This window comes from Aulonocara sp. 'chitande type north' Nkhata Bay, linkage group LG22 (assembly GCF_057382095.1).
Source record: "Aulonocara sp. 'chitande type north' Nkhata Bay isolate Kocher_YH1m ecotype deep benthic linkage group LG22, A_spYH_male_GT1.1, whole genome shotgun sequence".
In the NCBI taxonomy this organism is placed as follows: Eukaryota; Metazoa; Chordata; class Actinopteri; order Cichliformes; family Cichlidae; genus Aulonocara; species Aulonocara sp. 'chitande type north' Nkhata Bay.
This window is the reverse complement of record NC_141364.1, coordinates 22,097,447-22,121,502: the sequence shown is the minus strand read 5'-3', so window position 1 is coordinate 22,121,502 and position 24,056 is coordinate 22,097,447. Positions and strand designations below refer to the sequence as shown.

At 41.8% G+C, this 24,056-nt stretch overlaps 1 protein-coding gene across 2 annotated transcripts in view; it reads right to left on the bottom strand.

Moving 5' to 3' along the window:
• The window catches only part of vps50 (VPS50 EARP/GARPII complex subunit), a 128,763-nt gene that overhangs the window by 102,612 nt on the left and 2,095 nt on the right, over nucleotides 1–24,056 (bottom strand). For both annotated transcript variants that reach the window (XM_086281415.1, XM_086281416.1), the window contains exons 3-4: nucleotides 6,407–6,529; nucleotides 5,422–5,493 (exon numbers count right to left, since the gene is read on the bottom strand). In XM_086281415.1, coding sequence (XP_086137541.1) covers nucleotides 5,422–5,493; nucleotides 6,407–6,529 — 195 coding nt within the window. The remainder of the gene's footprint in view (nucleotides 1–5,421; nucleotides 5,494–6,406; nucleotides 6,530–24,056) is intronic.

The window sequence follows — 24,056 nt, the reverse complement described above, 5'->3', positions numbered from 1 at the left end:
AACTTAAATTTGTGTCTCTTTTCCCAATTTGACTGATTTCAATAGGGACTTGGGCTTCTTACTCCAAAATAATGAATGGTTGTCATGTAGTGACACTTGCTTATAGATGGATTTTGTTCCAAACACATTCAGTGCCTTTTATAATGTATTCTGTCAGTCAGGCTACTAAATGGAGGCAAATGTCTTTTTCTTTTTTAAAAAAAAAACAAAAAACAGCACTAACTGCTTTATAACCATCTGCGGTCCTTTTAATGCTCTACCTGAAACATCCTTTTTCCCACAGCAGGACACCTCTAAAACCTGATGCACACATGGAGAGCAATAAGGCAGTAAGGCAGGGACTGGCAACATTTTAAAAACTGAGCTGAGGAACAGAATTCATAAGTGCTGCAGGAGGGGAATTCATTTCAAGCTTTCATGTTTCATTAAAAATGGAGAATGTTCGTTCGCATTGCTAATATCAACTCTGCCTACATTCCTAAAAAGCAAGCCACTTTCAGATAGATGGGAAGAGCAATATAAAATTATATGGTACCACATTTAAGCTGTTTCTTTAAGCACTGGTCATGCATATTTGTACTTTATTACACACTGACAAGTTACTGCAAACTTTCAAGGCCTTGATTTGGAGGAGGAATTACTTTTCAAATTTTTGATAGGATTTGATGAAGGCCTTAGATGTATGAGCAAGCATGAGCGTCCACTTTAATTAAGGCCTTTCAGCATTTGTGTGCTACATTCAAATGATGAGGAAAAGCATCGGCAGATCACATATCTGAACCCTGACATTTTTCGTATGGGCTGAAGTCTCGCAGCACGAAAAGGCAATTAGCTGTGAGACGAGCCTCTGTGGGCCAGCTGCGTGTCACAGATGCCAATTAAGCTTGGACACTGTGGCAGAGGAACGGGGCAGTTGTTCTCACCCATGAAACCACAGAAAGTTTGCTTCACCCTGCAGCAGATCATTCACATAAATAGAGTCGCTGCAGCAGTTCTTCACACATCTCCTGCGTCAATGGCAAACACAGTTACCCGTACAGTACTGTTACTTTCAGCTCTTGTACTCGACCCCCTGCTCCGCACTAACTCAAGCTCGCACTTAAGCTTACAGCCAAGTGTTATAAATAAGGTGTGGAGCCTATCCACGGTATCAGCCATCGCAGGACAGCTTTATGCTGAACATCTCAAAAGCACTATTATCGCCCCTTCAAAGTGCAATGCCCTATTTCACATGCTGATGATTGCATGAGCATGGACGTGTGCACGTGTGACTAGGAGAGTCAGAGAGTGCACACACACACACACACACTGCCCACCTTTAGAAATAGTCTTAACAAAATTGGCTGCAGAGACCCACAACACAAAGTTCATGCATATGCATGACTTCACAGAACAACTTTGCAACTTCTGCTGTACATTGTCTCAGAAATTCTTCCAAAGTGTGGAAAATGACGCAATCCTTTAAGCTGTGCTCCGGCAGCATGTTTCAAAGCTTGCATCTAATTTGCATAAGGTAACATCGATTTTACTGCCAAACAAGTCTTTGAACTCGCCACACTGAACCAGATCAAAACATGAAATCAATCACACACACACCCCGATACTCCAACAACCTTAATTTACCACTGAAAAAGTGTTTCGTTTCTTTAACCCAACAAGATGGACGAATATTGCACTGGCTCCATGTTTTAAAATGCCAAATAACCTCCTACAACTTTAGCAAGACTAGAACTGACAGGTGCACTTTTTATGGCTTTAACATTACATTAAAAAGAAAAAGCCAAAAAGTACAGATAATCATTATTCATGTAAGGTAGGAAGAGATTTCCATCTATCTATTTTCCGTGTAGGAATTTGTCTTAATTCTTAAAAGGAATAGTAAAGGATACATATATCTGCAAAGGTATTAAATCCACAATGACTTTTACTTTTTTTCCTATCAAAATGATTAATAGGGTATTTGTTAGAAACAGAACTTTTGAATTTAATAACTTATAGAACCTCTATTAGGAGCAACAACCTCCATCAGAAGTTAATGAGACTGGCACAACGACGGAGGGGATGTCAGGGTCAATCCTCTCTACAGAACAGTTTACAGATCCCTGGTATGTTGGGGATACCAGTTGGGTTAAAATCATCATTCATTAATATGACTTCATTGTCATCATTGTTATATTTCTGTTTTGTCAGGTAGCGTAACCTCTCTAAAGGTTCAGGTCTGCTGCCCTGACATTCTCCTCTGAAAATATATGAAATCATTTTTGATTTCCTCTGAGGAGCCAAAGCAGCTCCAAACCACGATGCTTCCTCCCCCATGCCTCACATTTAGGATGAGGTGCTTGTCTGTCTGAGAAATTAAGACTTTTCTGCACAAAACCTTTCTTTAAGACTCTGTTAAAAGTAGATGTTGTACACCTCTATAACCCACCGTCTCAGTCTTATATCCTTAATAGAAAAACTGACTCTAAGTAGCTTTTGAGCGATTCATTTTCACATAGATTCATTGCATTTTGCAAATCCTGATAACTGTAAACTGTTTTTCTTATACTTTTATCTTGTCTCTTAAATAAAGTCATAACTGAGATTTTAAACTAGTTAAAAATAAACAAGGTTAAATGATATGTTGAATATACTCAGGCCACTGAGTCAGATAAACAGGTCAAGGCTTTTCGTAGGCACAGGATTTTACATTTGCATTTGATGAGCTTGCTGAGAAACTTAGCTGGGGATTTTCTGCCTGACAGTACACTGGACCAATTACTGTGGCCATTCCCACGACGTGCTTGCAGGCTGACAGCCAGCGAGCCAGGGAGGCAGGGAGAGAGAGCGAAAGTGCGAGAGACAGAAAGCGTGAGAGACTGAGAGAGGATGTGTGAGGGTGCTTTTGTGTACTCAGACTGTAGAAACGTACAGGTCTCACCATGCCACGGGGCAGAAAGTCTAAAGCATCCTCTTAACTAAACAGGCAGCTCTGTGGGCTACTGTCAGAAGAGGGAAGCGCAGCATGCATGAAAAAGAGGGATAAGAGTCATAGAGGAAATCGATGTGAAAAAAAAGGATAGCAGTAGAGTTGAAGGAGCAATGGAGACAAAGCAGTGGGCAAAAGTACAGAAGCCTGTCAGGGTGGAAGGTAGGAGGGTAATATCTGCACTGGACTGTGGGGATGGAAGAAGCAGAGGGAAAAAGTGCTTCTTGCTCTGCCACATGATGCTATAAATACAATTTGTTGACAGGCCATCTCTCCCGTCTGAAACTGCGAGTACCTGAATAACCTCAACAGAGCAGCCGCTATGGAAATGAGTTTGCTGAGGATGAAAACGCAGGCACTGACGTCATGGCACAAAATGATTGACCTTCACTCAGTTTTTACTGAGCGTCGTCAGCATCGAGCATTTGTTGGGTTTTTTTGTGTTTTTGTTTCATTCCTTCTTTGCAGTTTAAAACATCTCATCAAAAAACAAAAGTAAAAAGTGTTCTGGGCTGTTTACGTTCCTCTAGAGCTGCACAAACTCTCAGCGTCACAGTGCTGACTATGGGTCTCAAACTGCAAATTACAGCAGTGCGGGAAAACCTGCCATGACTTAATGGGGCAAATGAAGAAACTCAACACTTTTATATAAATGAAAACTCTCTTTTCAAGTACATCATTATTTTAAAATGTGTTTCGACAGTGTGAACCAGCAAGGTCGGCTTTAACTAATTTTATTGCTTCTATTTTCCAGTAAAAACTTAATAAATTGGACCTTGAGACAGGGTCAACTGAGGTTTTTGACATCCAACAAACTTTTATTGTCATGCTTTTTATGTAGTGTAGGTGTCATACTGACACTTTTAAAGAAAGAAACTAGCAGAAAATGCATCGTGAACTACTTTCTCCAACACTTAAGTCAGCGCATGGTAACAACAACATCCAAGCTTAAAGATGGTGGGCTACAGCAGCAAAGGACGACACCGGGTACCACTCCTGTCAGATAAGAGCCGGAAACTGAAGCTAAAATTCACACAGACTGAAAAAAATGTTGCTTGGTTTGATGAGTCTCGATCATAGGGTCAGAATTTGGTGTAAACAACATGAAAACGTGGATCCATCCTGCTTGTGTTAACAGCTCAGGCTACTGGTGGTGTAATGGTGTGAGGGATCATTTCTTGGCACACTTTCGGCCCCTCGGTACCAATCGCACTAAGCGTTGTTTAAATGCCACAGCCTGCCTGAGTATGGTTGCTGGCCATGTGCATCCTTTTACAACCACAGTGCGCCCATCTTCTGATGGCTGCTTGCAGCAGGATAACACACCATGTCACAAAACTCACATCACTTCAAACTGGTTTCTAGAACATAACGGTGAGTTCACAGTACTCAAATGATCTCCACAGTCACTAGATCGCAATCCAACAGAGCATTTTTGGGATGTGGTGGAAGACATCATGGATGTGCAGCCAACAATTCTGCAGCAACTGTCTGATGCTATCAGGTTAATATGCACCGACATCTCTGAGGACTGTCTCCAGCATCATATTTAATCTGTGCCTTTAATAATTAAGGCAGCACTGAAGACAAAAGACGGTAAAACCCAACTAAAAAACAGACTGAAAGGGAGATTCCCAAATTCATTACAATCAGTCACTATCTATTTATGACCATTTGGGCATTCGGGTATTGGTTAACTATTTAGTTTCAAGTTTTTATATCTGTATATAAATTCAATTCGATTTTTTACGCAGACTCAAACACCATGGCAATTTGTTTGTCTGACATTCCTCAACTGAACAGTGATCATCGTGCTTGAGTTCACTTCACTGCCGTTACCTAGCTACTTTTTATCTTTAGCCATTTTTGCTTTCTTTTTTCAAAAAAGGCCTGGAAAATAAAGACAATCTACAGTACCCTACTGCTTCACAATGTGCTCTCCTGGCACAGAAACAGTGCCCTCTTTCTACCTGCTATATTCACTGGATGAGCGAGCAGCTATGGCTCCAGAGAATGACAGAGAGCAGAGCCGCACAGTGTGAGAAATAAAAGCACGAGACCTTCTGCTGTTTCTAACTTTCACTTTGATTACTACACAACTAACACAGGCCCTAACACACACACAGGCGCGCGCGCGCAAAACAATTAGTTGGACAACTAACTTACAAATGGCTCCAGGAAGGACTTTTTTTCTTTTTTAAAAAATCACGTGCTACACCTTCAGCAGAACTACAAAAACAGTTAGGGGTTTCCATGTCAAATAAAACAATAAAATGAAAAACAAAAGATGATTTGAAAAAGTTACAGAGAACAATCTGTAGATTAGAAATGTTCACAAGCACGAGGCAGAAATGATCATAACGTACACTGACATGGTCTGACACCATACTGTGTTTGTGTGCCTTCGGGTTTGAGTTTGTATGAAAGACAGAGAGAGGGAAAGAGATACTTACTGCTGCCTGTTGCCTTTTAAGTTTGTCTCTGTATTCCTCCAACTCCTGCAGGTTCAACTCGGGCGGGAGTTTCTATAATCACACACACACAGAAATTCAAACATGCAACCTTAGTGTTTGCTTACAAAACCTCCTCTTTAGACTGCTGATAGCATCCAGTCTTTTTGCTTGTGCTTACTTGGATACCAGCGCATGCTGCTTCCCACCACGTCTGGCTTTTAACACAGTACGAGTCCTCGCTCAGTGTGCCAGACAGAAAAATATATTCAAAGCAGAACTATGACACTATCAAATTTCAGGTGCTAAGGGCCAAAGCGAGGATTTCATTCATCTTGCAAGAGCTAATCCTCACTGTCGAGCATCTTAATTTTTAAAGCTACCTCAGGAGGTATTTCAAAGAGCCTAAGCTGAAGGTAGGTGTAGCTTTTACTTCATTCAAAGAAAAGAAAAACAAACAAAAATAATCTACTAAAATATACTTCCCCAGATCATAACTCTGATTAGTGAAGGTAAACAGCAAACAAACTCTGCTACTGAAAGAAGATATTACAAATCCATGGCCCAAAGGATGATAGGTAATTACTTTCCCCTTGACTGAGAGTCTCATTTCAGATGGTGTAGAAATACCAAGATAAATCTAATGAGATTTCACACCCTTCTTCTGTTGAGCAGATGCAATCTATCAATCCAGACGTCAATTGTATGCATGCGGCTCAGCAGAAATGTAAGAAACAGCAGCTCAGGTGAAAAAGCTTTATTTTTGCCAGCCAGACGGGGTTCAGAGCACAATAAACAATACTTCTTCACATTAGAAATGCAATACTTCTGTTATCAAACTTACTGAAACGTGGTGGATTTAATGAAATGATTTCATGAAAGGGGGCGTGGGAACTTGCAAGCGAGTCTCGCTTGTTATCGCTTAACCGGTGAGTGGAGCTCATTCAGTCAATAGCACAAGAGCTGGAAATCATACAGAGTATCTGACCTCCAGTTCATGCTGCACCATGTCGAAGGAGTCATTTGAGAAGTAGACCTCCTCGATGCTGTCGATGATTTCCTGCTCCGCCTGGGGGTCGATGGGCTGCTCCCTCAGCTCCCGCAGCTCCTCCTGCAACACGGCGAGACAGGCGGGGAGAGAAAGCGACAAACAAAGAGAGACAGAGTTAGAAGATGTCCTTGGTATAAAGTACTAGAAAGAAAAGGTACACGCTATTACATTAAAACCCACAAAACAATAAACAAGATATAGTCACAGGAAGAAAAAAAAAGGAAAAAGAGAACAAACAGGATATATCAGCAGGCTGCCGGGGGAAAGATCAGTAAAAGAGGGAGAGATAGGATTAGAGGAGCAAGAGTTCCAGAGGAGTTTAAGGACAAAGCTAAAGGGTGAAGGATTTGTCCTTAAACTTAAATGAGGCAGAGAAAAATGTTAATCATAGACTTTAGGAAAAGATTGCAGCTTGTTTCATTGGTTGGCTGTCATGGGAGGGAGGCAGCGATGAGAGGAAAGACAAAAAGACACAAATGACTAAAAGAAGAGAGCAGAGATTCCCTTCTGAGAAACATCAGAGCCTTATTGATTAACATGCGGTGCATCCGCTGAGGCTTATTGCTGCGTTGAGTCTTTTAGATGAAGGGTTTCAAAGCCCACTCCTGACTGCCTTAATGAGCTGAGATGCAGGCAGATGTCAGTACCAAAGTGCTGGGATGAAAAGTTACCACAAATTTAAAAAAAGTTTACCGTTTCATTTGAGTATTCATTAATATCCGTATGAAATTTTAAGGCAATCTATCCAGCAGTTACATCAGAATATCAAATCACAAACATTTAAATTAAACCGAATTCGGGTTCCACTGAAGTCTATAATGAGAATAATAAGTGTAATACCCATTTTTTGGAGGATGACACTTTTTTATGTTTCAAGCAAAAAATAAGCAGAAAATAATAATAAACGCTGAGCTTATTTAACACAAAAAAGCATGTGTTTAGGATAAAAACTGCAGTAATCATAGGAAACATCTGAACCAACTGCAAGCCTTTCGAGGGACTTTGATCAAAAAGGTCCAAGCAGCATTTAATCAGACTAAACAGGAAAAACATTATTTTTTTTAATTTTTATTAGCCTATTCTGGATCTGGCTTCATATTTCACTCCACAGAACAGAAGTGGGCATGCAAGTCAAATGATTCAAAAGCTATCAGCTATCAGAAATAAATCTGACAAGTACTAGTGTATCTAAAATATTTAAATTAATTTCTTCCATAATTTTAATTTTAAAAAAGTCATTTTCATCAATTCTACATTTACAGCACCTAAAGTTCTGATTTTAGCTTATAGCTCATGAAAAACAGAACTCCAGTATTAAAATATTTCATTTAGACTTTAAGTGACTATTCGACCAGTATAAATGCCACGCTGCTCCCAGTCTGGTTCCCCAACACAACCACACTCATGGTAAACACTGCTGACTGGACAATTGTCCAGATGACAATCCCCGCTGAAGGTAACTGCTGAAAAGGCTGGCTGGTTGCAAGCATATTAATGGAAAGTTGACTCCTATCACCCTTCTCTGTGTGATAGGAAAAGGTGCACAAGCATCTTAGATGTCAGCAGCCTTGTAGCAATTGTTATATAAAAAAAACAAACGAACAAACAAATAAAACAACAACCATTGAATCAAGAAAGTAGGAGAGCTTTGAAACGTTGACTGTGGCTGGTGCATCAAACCACCACCAGGAAAAGGGCTACAACTGTCCCAAACATGACAGCAAATTGATTTTATTTGTAAATCAAGATCTAAGAGTCTGGATGAAGCATAAAAGCTGATTTCCTGTTCCTGCAGAAACTCCCACCAAATAATTTGCTCACCGTGTAATTTCTGTGCTCAATTGATCAGCCATCTCACCTGGCCTGAACCCTACACAGAATTTACGGGGCGCCGTCAAGACGAAGATGAGAAACACCCAGCCCAATAAATACAGACAAGCTGAAGGCCGCTATCAAAGAAACCTGGTCTTTAGTGATACCTCAGCGGTGCCGCGAGCTGATCACCGCCATGCTACACTGCACTCACACAGTAATTCATGGTAAAGGAGCCCCAACGAATATGAGTGACAATGAGCATACTATATAGAAGTGGGACTCTATTTTGACTGACCATAAGAATTGAGAATTTCATGAGATAGAAGCTAAAATCATCAAATTAAGGTTTTGTTTTTTTATATAATATTTCACTTTACATCTTAAAACACAGAATATATGAAAGGTTTTTTTTAATATATTAAATTAAATTAAATAAAAATGGAATATACCTGTGATTTACAATTAGCATGCATGCAGGAACATAGTTCCAAAATGAGCAACCAGATATCAGTGGAAATCATGACTTATATGGCAAGCAATAATATCACTAATTAGAAGCACAGAGACGTGCTCATCCTAAATTAACGCCACAGACAGTGAGCTACTTTCAAATGCAGAGAAACAAGTGCCTCGGTCTTGTTACAAGCCTTATCAACAGAGTTTCCGTGACAGCTCAGAGAGTTTGTCAACCTCTATGGACGGTGTCCAAAACCTTGCTCGCTCTTCCGTACAAAATTGCTGGATGAGTGCTGCATGAAAAGAAGCCTGACGAACAGTGAGAGCGCATTCTTTTATCAGAACAGTCCAAGATAAATTTGGACTGTGAACGGTGAAGCTTGATTTTCAGTGAATGGATGATCTTTATTGTCATTACTACACATGATTTACAGAATTCCCTTTGGATTCGTCTTAACTTAAAAAACAATACATAAATAAAAATATGTAAGGAAGTTTAGATAAAAATAAAGTTAGTGGTAAACTCAGCAACAGAGGAGAAAAACAGCAGGTTTAAACACAGTCTAGTCCGTTTAAAGTGTTGTTAGCCAATGAAAATGTCCTCAGTGCTATACTGTGTGTGTTTGCATGTGTGTCTAGTACTGAAGCCTATTTCCAGAAATTAGATAGGTGGAAGCCATCGCTCCAAAAACCGTCTGTTAGTTCTTGTTTTTATTGCTGTGAACCGTTTGCTGGATGGCAGCGGTTCAAACAAAGAATGTCCGGGCTGTTTATTATCCTTGCTTATGATACCGTCTGCTTTGTTCGTCATCCTGGTGGCGTAGTGTGAGTGCAGAGCTCTATAGAAACAAAGCGCTCAGACACCTTCGCCCCTCGATGCAGATCCTTCCTTTCTGCAGCAGTGTTGATGGTTCCTCTGTACTCCTGTGTAAGTTCATCAACGGTTTCTGTGAAAGTTTGGCCTGTTTCTGAGGAAGAAGAGCCCTTATTGTGCCCACTCATCTCAAGTGGGAGGTGTTAGTGCACAGAGAGGGTGACTCCCGGTTACTTCTACGCAATCGCCACTATTTCAACAATGTATGTGGAGTGGGAGATGTTGTTTCTTGACCTTAGACCTCCTGAATTCAATGACCATTTCTGTTGCATTGGAGGTGTTAAAGACTAGATCATGTGTCCCTAAACCACTCAGTCAGATCAACCCTTTAGAAATTAAATGGAGGTGTCATCAGCAAACTTAATTATTGAACTTTGAGGTGTAGATGGGGATACAGTCATAGGTCAACAAGCTGGAACAAGAATAATGCTGTTGCCACCATTTATACCTGTGTCGTCTGCAATGTGTAAGACTTCTGGGGAGGTGCACGTCAGGTTAGGTGTTGTGTTTCAGAAGGGTTTGGGTTTGCAATGCACTTATAAGTGTAGATTTAACACAGAAATATAAGTCAGAGTTAGAGCTAACTGATCCTTGGGATACTTTAAATAGAACTGAGCAAGAACAATAACAAAAACCTCCAGGAAATGAAACAAAGAAAATTGGCTCAGAGGAATGGCAGAAAATCTTTGTAGGAACTATTTACTTTCCCCCCCGACCTGAGAAAGACTGTTAACTCAAATAAAGGTGGACATACAGGGAGTGCAGAATTATTAGGCAAATGAGTATTTTGTCCACATCATCCTCTTCATGCATGTTGTCTTACTCCAAGCTGTATAGGCTCGAAAGCCTACTACCAATTAAGCATATTAGGTGATGTGCATCTCTGTAATGAGAAGGGGTGTGGTCTAATGACATCAACACCCTATATCAGGTGTGCATAATTATTAGGCAACGTCCTTTCCTTTGGCAAAATGGGTCAAAAGAAGGACTTGACAGGCTCAGAGAAGTCAAAAATAGTGAGATATCTTGCAGAGGGATGCAGCAGTCTCAAAATTGCAAAGCTTCTGAAGCGTGATCATCGAACAATCAAGCGTTTCATTCAAAATAGTCAACAGGGTCGCAAGAAGCGTGTGGAAAAACCAAGGCGCAAAATAACTGCCCATGAACTGAGAAAAGTCAAGCGTGCAGCTGCCAAGATGCCACTTGCCACCAGTTTGGCCATATTTCAGAGCTGCAACATCACTGGAGTGCCCAAAAGCACAAGGTGTGCAATACTCAGAGACATGGCCAAGGTAAGAAAGGCTGAAAGACGACCACCACTGAACAAGACACACAAGCTGAAACGTCAAGACTGGGCCAAGAAATATCTCAAGACTGATTTTTCTAAGGTTTTATGGACTGATGAAATGAGAGTGAGTCTTGATGGGCCAGATGGATGGGCCCGTGGCTGGATTGGTAAAGGGCAGAGAGCTCCAGTCCGACTCAGACGCCAGCAAGGTGGAGGTGGAGTACTGGTTTGGGCTGGTATCATCAAAGATGAGCTTGTGGGGCCTTTTCGGGTTGAGGATGGAGTCAAGCTCAACTCCCAGTCCTACTGCCAGTTTCTGGAAGACACCTTCTTCAAGCAGTGGTACAGGAAGAAGTCTGCATCCTTCAAGAAAAACATGATTTTCATGCAGGACAATGCTCCATCACACGCGTCCAAGTACTCCACAGCGTGGCTGGCAAGAAAGGGTATAAAAGAAGAAAAACTAATGACATGGCCACCTTGTTCACCTGATCTGAACCCCATTGAGAACCTGTGGTCCATCATCAAATGTGAGATTTACAAGGAGGGAAAACAGTACACCTCTCTGAACAGTGTCTGGGAGGCTGTGGTTGCTGCTGCACGCAATGTTGATGGTGAACAGATCAAAACACTGACAGAATCCATGGATGGCAGGCTTTTGAGTGTCCTTGCAAAGAAAGGTGGCTATATTGGTCGCTGATTTGTTTTTGTTTTGTTTTTGAATGTCAGAAATGTATATTTGTGAATGTGGAGATGTTATATTGGTCTCACTGGTAAAAATAAATAATTGAAATGGGTATATATTTGTTTTTTTGTTAAGTTGCCTAATAATTATGCACAGTAATAGTCACCTGCACACACAGATATCCCCCTAAAATAGCTAAAACTAAAAACAAACTAAAAACTACTTCCAAAAACATTCAGCTTTGATATTAATGAGTTTTTTGGGTTCATTGAGAACATGGTTGTTGTTCAATAATAAAATTATTCCTCAAAAATACAACTTGCCTAATAATTCTGCACTCCCTGTAGGAAGCAGGCTGTTGGTGGTGGCTCTCAAACTTCTTCTGAAATTCTCTATTTGAGAAGCCAGGCATTTCCACCATTTTTTAATTGATATGTAAATATTATTTATACTTTATGAGCAATAATCAACGTCCTTTCCAGTAATGTGGACTGGATGGAGTCTGAATTATATCACCTTGAAGTGCAATTAGCAAAGACAGCCCTTGTTCTGCAAATGTGCAAAACAAAATCTGAGCAACGTTTCCACCTGCTCCATTTACACCATCACCAGATGCCATCGGTGGAGCTCATCTGACCCTCGCCTGCTGGTGTGGAAACGTCAGACAGTGAGGCCCAGGGCTAGCAGGTTAGCAGTGAGTCATCTTCGCAAATTAAAATGAGGGCATTGAGGATGGGGTTCTCTCAGATGGATGAATAAAAGTAAAATCTGTTTGTGGGGAACACTACAAAGCAGTCTCACAGATAAAAGGTCAACCTATTTTTATCGCCCAGAGTTCCTGCTTTAACGTAGTAAATCTAAACGGTTTATTTTCATTTTAGAAAAGAGCAAATACCATACTGCTCAGTGTAATGCAATTACTGTAAGATGATACAATTTTGGTTCATCTGACATTTAAGTGATATTGCACAGGACTCACATCTTCTGTAATGTGAGTACATTCTGAGAGGAAGCCCTTCATTTATGTTAAGTCGAACTTCTTGTTTGTGTGGGATCGATACATTAAAGCATAATGGCACTAAAAATAGACCAGCAGCTCGGGGATAACGAGGATGGATACGGAAGTATGGGACAAATGCAATATAAAATTCAATATACACCCTTATATGCATACTTCGTTAAACGTACACCTTCTCGAGATAGCAGACACTGATCAAGAAAACCTTGTTACACACCTGCCTAACCCCAAATATGTTCCCAGCTCCTATCAGCAAGAAGCATGAAGCTAGGCGATGAAGTGTGCCACCCAAATAACTAAATATGTTTCTCTGGATGACAGCGTGTCTCGCTGAGTGACATTTATATGAGGCGATGCTGCTGTGCGTAATTTTCAGCAAAATATAGCTTCGTCTAATTCAATTACACACACAGAGAACCCTTCATACACTCACACGAGGCAACTGTGAAGATTCAAACCGAGCATTGAAATGTGTTTAATGCGTGTGTCCGTGCAAGTGTGCAAATCTCAAGTGCGCCCATTTCGAGGCGAGTGTGCCGTGTTTAAATCAGGTGAAGGAGCGAGCCGGAGCCCCCCACCCTACCCCTGGGGGAGAGAAGGGGGATGTGTGGGTGAGTGCGTGAGACTGAAAAGGAGGGCTAGAGTTAGGAGATCACGCTCCGCCATCAAAAAGGTGGGAGGGAAATCAGCTCAAATGAGAGAAAGTGAAAAGGGGAGGAGGGATGAGGAGGATGACTCACTGTTAGGAGAAGTTCTGGCAGAAAGAAGACAAAAAAAAGGCAGAGGAGTGGGCTAAACAGAAGACAATGAAGTGGCTCCCGTGAAGCCACTCGAAGGCAGTTCACCTTGTGTCAGTGTCTTTCTCCTTCCCTCTCTTTGCCTCAGTCTCCCACCTGCAGTGACGCGCAAAACTTGAAACATCTTTAAGTGAATGACTCACTGAAGGTCTGCCGTGAGTTAAATAATTCCCTTCGCCTGCCGCCGTGCAGGCACAAAGCAAAACAAACGCCCCCGCGGCCCACACGAGAAACCCGAACCGTGAGCCGCTGTGGGGCTTTGATCAAATTTCACTTTGATGGATGAGAGACAGACAAACAAACAGCCCTTCAACCCCCACCCCGGCCCCCAGCCCAGCCACTTCCACAAATTAATGAAATCTTCATCTCGTTGCGGAAATTAGAAATCTATTTGCATCCTAAGTGCAGGTCGTTTTACAAGCTTTATCCGAGAATCAAAGGGGGATATGTTCGACAGGAGCGCTGGTTGAATGTGGAAAATCATGCTTGTGGCAACAAAATAAAGAAAGAAATAACTGCTCAACAAACACAGCAGCGCTGATAAAAACAAAAAAGATTGAATAAACAAAAGGAGGTTTGTGAAAATGCTGAGAGACACATGGGATGGAAGACAGTAGAGACTGAGAGAAGGGCCAATTATCTCCACCATAGAATCATTCGTTACGTGAACGAATCAAAACGCCCTCGTTGTAATCAGTGCTGTATATGCACGCAAGACTAACTGTGCGCCTGTGTATTCGTCTGCCATTAAGAACAATGTTGTCTTTCGCAGCCACGATCGCACAATCCAGGCAACGCTGACAGCTGAATTTCTGCATGGAAGTACGTGATTATTCTACCTTTCATTCAACACTCTCTTTCAGCCGAAAGCACGAGAAGCGCTCTGTTTTCATGCCATGCAGTGTCTTCACTGTATGAGTGCATGACCTGGCTTTTGAAAAAATAATTACAAAATATCTTATCTACATAACCCGACTGGGTCCTGAAGCCATAAAATGAAACTATAAAAATAAGCTGTTCTCCCTCAAGACATCCTGCGTGAACTAATGAGAGATTATCAAACACGCCCTCCTCACAGATTTATCCCAAAGCCTTGTCTTCAGGAAATAAATACTAGCAAATAGAAGTAGTTATCCAATCAATAATCCCATAATTTTAGGAGAGAACGTGTGCTCCTTTGTGTGCCTGGAGAGAGCTTTAAATCTGGCAAAGATGAGCGGTGGGTAAGTTGAGGGTGACCCCTGCTGGTTGGACATGGTTACTGTATGAATGAAATGCTGTTTACCTCGAACACGACCGAGGCTTCTGGGGAAACAAATTGCTGGTCTCTCAAAAGCAAACCTCATCCTACAACACCAAGTGTCTAATATTTGATACATGAGGATTTGAGACCTTAACATCACTGGTGCGGTTTATTTTTTCCCTGAAAAAACCTGCAGGTTTTAGCAATAAATTACACAAACATATCAGATGTTGCAAATATTAAACATATGATTTTCTTTTCATTTATCACAATGTTCATTAAACAATAAAGCTTTAAAAAATGAAAATTTCTGGCCATTATAAAATAATTCAAGCTTTATAGGTTTAAATAACTGAATTTTGTCTTCAATGTATCACAAAATCACACTGAAATTACCTGCCTACATGTTTCACAGTATGACCAAACCTATAACACACTGTGAGTAATTAGGATTGTTTTCATTATCAGGTGCTTTGAGATTAGGAAATTATTCATAAATTGGTGAGAAAATGGTGAATTAGTTAAAAAGCTTTTGCTAATATTAATTTCAACACGATGCAAACAAAGTAAACAGCTAAATCCGCACATCAAGCAAATCTTTGATTTTTCTTAATCACAAAAAAAGCAACATTCGAGGAGCGTGATTAAGGCTCAGAGACTTTCAAACTTTTTTAATAACCAGCATTTATTCATTTCTCTGGAAAAAAACAGGGAAATAAATAAATGCAACCAAACAACCAAACCAAATTTTATTCTAGGCTTTGTTATCATTGCAATCACTTAATAGAGATTAAAAAAAACCTGACAGCCCCTTCAAAGAAACCTCTTAACAGTGACTCACAGAGAGACAACAGCTTTGAACAGAAAGGATTGGACAGGGGTGGAAGGTTGGCTTGTTTTTACTGACAAGCCACAAAGCAGCTTAGGAACACTGAGATTAAAAAAAAAAGAATAAAAAACATCAAAGTTGTTAAAGAAAAATAGCTTGAGGGCTTAGAGCCATTTAATTCTCGTGAGTGTGTGTGTGTGTGTGTGTGTGTGTGTGTGTGTGTGTGTGTGTGTGTGTGTGTGTGTGTGTGTGTGTGTGTGAATAAGGGAGCAGCCAAAAGTATCTTGTTCAGTATGCATCTGAAATTAAAAAGCCCTCCTACTGCAGTTTTTTCCCATTTTATTCAGCAGACAAGCTCTGGTATCCATGGTATGCTAAAACCTGCTTCACACAGGAGTCCATGTGACTTAATTCACTGCATCCAAAAACAACACTAATATAGCTTCTGGGCCAGAAAAATAAACTAAGTAAACCTGCATTCTATCTGAAAGCCACCAGAGGGCGATAGCTGTGGTTGCAAAAAGATCCTGTAGAAGTTTATGGGAAAACTGCTTTTTCACTTTACCTCTGTAAAAACTTTCCTAATGTAATTATGGGCTGAGTGCCTCATATTAAGTCACACTGAATAAAAAATTAATTCTATTCAATTGAAATTTATTTATATAGCACATATTTACAACAGTCACCTCAAGGCGCTTTATATTCTACAATAAAGATCCTACAATAAGTAAAACCCTCAGACATCCGTCCCCCTATGAGCAAAACCTTGGCGACAGTGGGAAGGAAAAAATCTCTTTTAACAGGAAGAAACCTCCAGCAGAACCAGGATCAGGGAGGGAAAAAAGACACTGTGGAGTGTAAATCTTGGTCAACTATGTTTTTAAAAGGAGCATATTCCACTGGATGCTAGTGGATGAGCAAACAGGACTTCAAAAACCAGTGGATGACATCACAGTAGCTACCGCCATCTTTTATCTTTTCTGTCTGGATTTTTTGATGGGGTCTGGAAAGATCTGTAATTGTAAAGTCACTCCTAAAAGGCTAGATCTAATAAAGCCTGAAAACACATTACCTTGCGAGGCAGCTGGACTCTCATGAGATCAGCAAGATCAAAACAAAACAATCCATCTTGCACAACTTCAAGTCACGTAAGCAACAACAGGTAGCTCTGATCATTCAGTAATTTAGGTGACACCATCTACTGTAGAAATTAACTGTCCCGAGAAATACAGCGAGAATCTTCTGAACAAACTACCTGCTTTTCAAACACCTTTCAAGGATCACTTCTTTCATCTCATCTAGCGTATCAGTGAAGAAAACAAAACCAACATGAGGACGTCTTGAACTAAAATATGCTAATAGGTTATGATTACTATTGTTTGCCCAATGAAGCCAAAAGCAAGTTACCGATCTCTGCTACAAAGGCTTTGGTAAAAATCTTCCTACCATGGCAGATAAAATAACACAGACCTTGAGCAATAACAAAGACATCACTCAAGATCTCTGTTATTCAAATGCTGTGGCTCTACTGTTGAGTCATAGCTTTCAATTGTTACTCATCACACTGAGGTGGCATCATACTGGCATCTCGAACAGACTGTAACTTGTTAACTTTAAGCGCATGTCTCGCTGTGACCCAGATTTACATGTTTGTAGAAGGTGTTAGGTACACAGCACCAGGAGAACAAGGGATAAGATGTTCTTTGAGACTAGCTTTCCCTGAGGGTAAACTGATGCTATTGCCAAGAGTCTGACCTCCGTATGTGCACATAATCAGCCTGACACCTGCGTCCCTGCAAAAAAACAAAAAGAAAGTGAAAATACCGCCCCCGACGTAGCTGATTTATTTCTTCCCTTTTATGACTTACCAATCAAAAGAAAAGCTTCTGACATCTTTAAAGGGTTTTGCAAATCTTGTAATTTTTCATTGCAACAATATAGCAAAACATTCAAATAACTTAAAACACCCATTTCCACTACCCCTGTAAAATAACACTGATCCCCAAGCATCTCACATGAGGGCCATCCATCTAAAGTTTAATAACCTCTATTAATCACTAAAAGAAAAGTCAAACTGATAAATTTAAAAAATCTAACAAACAAACTTGCCTCTAAATACTTTTTAGCCCATTTAATGAGGTCATGACCCTGTTTCAGACTGTGTTAACCCACCACTGCCAGACTGAAACAAACAGGCACTTTCATTATTGATGAATGTGTTGAATGGCTGTCCTTCCATTTAAATACTACAAAAGAGAGATCAGCCACAGACCGACTACTGCACATTTATCTTGACCTTGCTTTCAAACCCTCAAACTGTGTCCAAACAGTAACTGAATAGCAGCATTTACTTAATCATCGCACACATCAGGCCTGCCCCCTGCAGTTAGCCAGATGTTGCTGTCAGCATGTGAAGGATGATAAACGATGTGACTCATGGGTACAGAAAATACTAATAATAATAATAAAAAATGAAACACAGCAATGGTTCCAATCAGTGGGTGTCAGTATCATGTTAAGAATAAAACTACGCCAAGTAAAAACTGGAGATTTAATATATCACTACTTAAAGATGAAGACTTTATTAAATACTTTAAAAAGGAATGGACTTCATATTTAGACTTTAATGACACTCCCGGAATATCTGCTTCTGTTCTATGGGAAGCAGGGAAAGCTGTGATGAGAGGTAAAATAATTTCTTTCTCATCACACAAAAAGAAAGAAGAAAACAAAAATATTCAGGAATTAGAAAAAAACATCAAATCACTAGAAGAAGCCTACGCGTCCCACCAAGATCAGGAAACATTGAACAAAATATGCAAAACAAAACTAGAATTAAATGAAACTATTAATAAAAAAACACAATTCCTTATACAAAGACTTCGCTTGCAGAATTTTGAACACAGTAACAAATCAGGTCGATTTCTAGCTAACCAGCTAAAAATAAATAAAGAAAAAATAACTATATGTGCTGCTAAAGATTTATCGGGGAACACAATATATGATCCTGGAAGAATAAACAACATTTTTAGGGACTTCTATGAAACTTTATACTCACCACAAATAAACCCATCTAAAAATGAAATTGATCTGTTTCTTGACAACATAACTCTTCCAAAATTACTAGACAGTCAAGCAATGGAACTGGATTCGCCACTGACGCCAAGTGAACTCCAGGAAGCCCTGATAAGTATGCCCAATAATAAGGCTCCAGGTCCAGACGGCTTCCCTGCAGAATTCTACAAAGAATTCTGGACAATTTTGGCACCAGTATACCACGGAATGTTGCAGGAAATCGAGGAAAAGGGCAGACTACCACCAAATATGAATTCTGCCAACATTAGTCTCCTGCTAAAACCAGGCAAAGACCCTTTATTCCCCTCAAGCTATCGTCCAATTTCTCTTTTAAATGTAGACCTTAAAATAATCTGCAAAGCTCTCTCAAAGAGATTAGAGAAAATGACCCCCCTCTTAATTCATCCTGACCAAACTGGTTTCATAAAAGGTCGGCACTCCTCAACAAACACTCGTAGATTACTTAATTTAATAGACTACTCATACGATAAAAACATCGAAACCATAATATTATCTCTAGATGCAGAAAAAGCATTTGACAGAGTTAATTGGAAATTTTTATTCGCAACTTTACACAAATTTGGTTTTGGAAACTCTTTCATAAACTGGATAAGAATATTATACAATTCCCCAACGGCTCGTATCAGAACAAATGACCAGACATCCTCCAGCTTCTGTCTCCTGAGGGGCACCAGGCAGGGATGCCCACTCTCCCCTTCACTATTTGCAATTTTTATCGAACCTCTAGCAGCAGCATTTAGACAGGCTACAACAATTAAGGGCATAAAATGTAAGAACATAGAACATAAAATCAGTCTCTATGCGGATGATGTGTTGCTTTTTCTGCAAAACACACAAACCAACCTCTCTGAGGTAATTACTTTAATAAACTGGTTTTCAAGAGTTTCAGATTATTCAATTAACTGGCCAAAATCTACAGTTCTCCCCATTAACTGCTCCTTCCATAATTCTTCCTCTGCCCCACTGCAATCCGGAAATATTAAATATTTAGGTATTAATGTCTCTCCTAAGCTTTCAGACTTAACTAAACTAAACCACATCCCACTTCTAAAGAAAGTAGAAGGCGATCTGACTAGATGGAAATCTTTACCCATATCACTCATGGGAAGGGTCGCCACTATAAAAATGATGATCTTGCCAAAAATAAATTACTTATTTTTGATGATCCCTAACAAACCATCACAAGATTGGTTCAGATCTCTGGATTCATATATTTCCAAATTCCTTTGGAAAGATAAACCCCCGCGTATTAGCTTAAAAACGCTACAAAGAACCAGGGATAGAGGAGGATTAGATCTGCCTAATTTTCACCAATACTTCTTAGCCAACAGGCTTCAGTTCATCTCAGAATGGTTAAAACATACCTTCTTAGTTGAGCCCTGGCTAGATGTTGAACAGGCACTATGCAAGGATCTAGAGATTTCAGACCTACCATTTATCAGCTCAAACATCAAAAGACATGAATGCTTTAAAAGTATCAACATCAGCTTTTCTCTAACAGCATGGTGGGAGTTTCTAAAAATAACGGAGTCTTCATTAATCCCATGCAAACGTACACCTATCTGGAATAACCCTGACATATTACAAAACAATAATATGATTAATTTCCCAGAATGGAGTTGTAAAGGAATTAAATACTTAGAACATATATTAGAGGGAACAGAATTTATTCCATTTGACAGACTAGTTGAACAATATGGGATCAACAAGACAAGGTTTTTAGAATATCAACAAATTAAATCCATAGTAAAAAAGAAATTTAACCTCAGTCAAGTTGAATTACAAACACCACTAAGTGCGGCACATTTTCTTACTCTTAAATCCCCCAAATTATTATCTAAAATATACAGAACACTTTCTAAATTAGATGAATCAATATCCCTTCCTACTGCAAAGTGGGAAGCAGATTTATCAGTCAACCTAGACCAAAACTTCTGGTCTCAGATTTGCTTAAAAACTTTTAAATTAATTAAAAATCCCAGTCTGCAATTAATACAATACAAAATACTTCATAGAGTGCACTATACAGGTCATCGGATGTTCAAGATGGGCTTTACATCTTCCAACAACTGCTCACACTGTCAAGGCAATACACCAGACAATTACATCCACGCTCTTTGGTTCTGTCCACCAGTGCAAAAGTTTTGGCGCGAGATATGTGAAGACTTATCAAAGTGTCTGAAATGTAACATTCCAACTTCCCCCTTAGTGTGTTTGTTGGGCAGCTTAGATAATGTCACTTCAGAAAAGAATATAGCCCATATGATCTTCACTGCCCTATGCATAGCCAAGAAAACAGTCCTCATGAACTGGAAAAATAAAAATAATCTTAATTCTAACCAATATAGAAATTATCTATTAGATTACATTAGTCTTGATACAGCCTCTGCCACCACATTAGATCAATTGCTCTGGGCTCCTTTGATCAGCTCCATCACCTAGTGGGGGTGGGGGGTCATAGTTTGGTCCCGCCTTCACTGTTGTGATTGGTGTGGGGGTAGGGACAGGCTTAGGGCGTCGGGGGGTTCCCCGGAGGCATCTTCCTTGGGGGGCTCAACCCGGGGTAGCGGTCACGTCCGGTTGGGGGCTCTGTTGGCTCTCAGGTGACTGTTTCCTCGCGGCTGCGTGCAGCGGGGCTAGGGGAGGGTCTGTGCTGACGGACGTGGGTTACTGACCTGGCAACCTGGCTGCCCCTGGGTGGGTCCGGGATGGGCGTGAGGTTCTGGGGGCGCTCCGTCTCTGGGCTGGGGCCCGGGCCGGGCCTCGGGGGCTTGGGTCCTGGTTGGTGTGTTGCCGGGGTTGTGGGCGGGTGGGTGCATGGGGGCCCGGCCCTGGAGCAGGGTGCCGCCGGTGCGTCGAGCCGCCTGGGGGGCTCTTCAACTGGTGGGGGGGATGGTCACATCTTGCAGGAGCTTTCTTCTCTTCAGGAACTCTCTGCAGGAGGGGGAGATACAGGAGAGGTGGAGGAAGATCTCAGCCTGGGCGTTTACCGTCTTATGTAGTCTGGAAGATGTGTGGATGGTGGGGTGGGTGCAGTTTTCTCTGTGGTGGGGTTGGGTGGACTGTCCAGGGCTCTGTGGAGCCGGAGGGCGCTACTGCACTGGGCCCCGGTCTGATGGGCCTGGGCCCCCCTTCCCTGGCGGGTCGCGAAGGGTGGGAGTGCCTACTGGGGTCAGCGGGGGAGCTGGCCCCAGGGAGGGGTTACCTGCCCCTCCCTTCCTTCCCTCCCCATCTCCAGCTGCCTCCCTCTTCCCGCTCCTCCACAACCACTCACACATGCAGGGCCTTGGAGTGGGGGTATGTCACCAGGGTGCAGAGGAGGCTACCCCCCCCCCGTCCCCTTCTGGCTGCCTCTGCCTCAATTTTATCCCACAACTTAGACATTCACATTATTCACACTCTCATTACACATACATATAGGATCTTGGGGGTGGGCACAATCACGGAGTCCAAATTACCATCAGGGTGTATACCTCACCCCTGACGTCGTTGCCCACCTCTCAATTTTAAATACACTTAGTCATTGAGGGCTAGCAGGAGGGACTATGCGCTTACCTGCTGCTCCTTGGCAGGTAGCTCCATGCCCTCCTGGGTTTTAATTGCACCTTAGAACACATATGCATCAACACTACAATGAGCGGGTGGAGGGAGGTTTGGAGTCTTCTTCCACCCCCATTCTCTGCGGCCTGCTGGAGCGGGAGGGCTAGTAGGAGGAGTTGGCCGTCCGACTGCGGTCTGGGGTGTGGGGCCTCCCTGCTGCTGCGGAGTCGGGGTGGTCTGCCTCTCCCCACCGCAGGGAAAAGGGTAACACCACCTGGGTCTGGGTGCAATTCCCCCCTCCAGGGGCGGGGGCACCTAGACCCGGTTTGTAGAGTACGCTTGGGGAGTGTGATTGTGTGTACAGCGTCTCTTTATGTCTGTCTCCACGTTGGTTGAGTGTGGAGTGAGTGCATATGAGAGCATGAGGGTGGGAATGGATGTTTGTGTCTGTGTGTGCCCGTATGTCTGTGTCTATATGTCAGGTTGGGTATCAGACGCCACCTCTCTGGGGACACCTCAGGCCCTCCAAGGTTTGGAGGCCTATCTCCACCCACCACCACTTCCCCTGCCGGTGGCGGACTCCCTCAGGTGTCGGTGTGTTGGTGGTTCTTTGTGTCTGGGGGTGGGCGTCCGGGTACACACCGGCTCACTCCTTGGCGGCCGCTTGTCGGGGCCTGGGGCCTGGGGCTCGCTCGGGCCCCTTTGGAGGTGGGGTGCCCCCGGCCTCTCGGCCTGGGGCTCGGTCACTCAGGCACAGCTGGGGGCCGGCGGAGCTCACGGGCGCGTCACTGCAACTCCCCCTGACTTCTGCTCCGCGGCTGCTGGGCGAGCCCTCATCTGGGACTCTCCTCAGCTCTTACTGGAACAGTGGCACGGCTGCCCCTCTGTTGGTCTTCCATGGTCTCTTGTGTTCTGGGGGCCTCTGGATGTCTGGAGTTTTGATCTCCTCCATACCCGCTTCACACCCTGGAGGACGGGGCTGTGGCCCCCCCCACACTCCCTAGCAGATCATTACATGGAGAAACCTTTGGAATGCAAGCATGCTGATCCACACAGGTATGCACACATGGGTATTCACAGACGCGGACTAAAGCTTTCTTGGTTGCTGCCTCAAAGCACACTGTGCGCTGTCTATCTTGCGTGCTGCACAATATCGTTTATTATTTAGTAAATATTGATATCTATGACTAGCTAGTTTATTGTGATGGTGCTTTGTTTTCTCTATTATTATGTTGCTCTTTGTTGTTTGCTGTCTCCTCTGTTTGTTTTTTTTGTTTGTTTTTTTTTTTTCTCCATACAGGTGACCCAGGAGTTCTTTTTTTTTTTCTCTCTCTTCCCCCCCCTTCTCACCGTCTCTTCTCCCCTTTGGTTTTCTTTCTTTCTCTCCCCCTCTTTCTCTCATTCATTCCCCCTGTCCTATTTATTAAAAAAAAAAAAAAAAAAAAAAGACAAAGGATGAACTGAAGCTCTGCCATCACGTAATGTCGCATACTGCTGTTTCTGATGTCATTTAAAAAAAAAAAAAAAAAAAAAAAGTATCATGTTAATGGAGGAAGTTTAATTTTAATTGGGTTATGACGCGTTAAATAATCATGATCTCAGTATTTCTCAAAATGATCATATAATAGCACCTCGGTCTCACTCCTGCAGAGGACTATTTCTCCTGTAATGAAGGAGGACTACTTTTACATGAAGCCTGGCTTGTGTCGTGGCCCCATCTTATTTTCCTGTAAGCTGAGAGGTCCAGCACATTAATGAAAGCAAAGTAAATGAAGCCAAAGTATAAAGCCAACAAACAATGATGCCCTGTGTGTATGTTCAATACACAACAGGCAGGTATTTGCAGTGCACACACAAGAGCAACTTAATAGGTGATGGACAGCGGCATACTGTCTGCTTACAGTTCACACATCCACATGAACACATGCACAGAAGCCATTACTTCG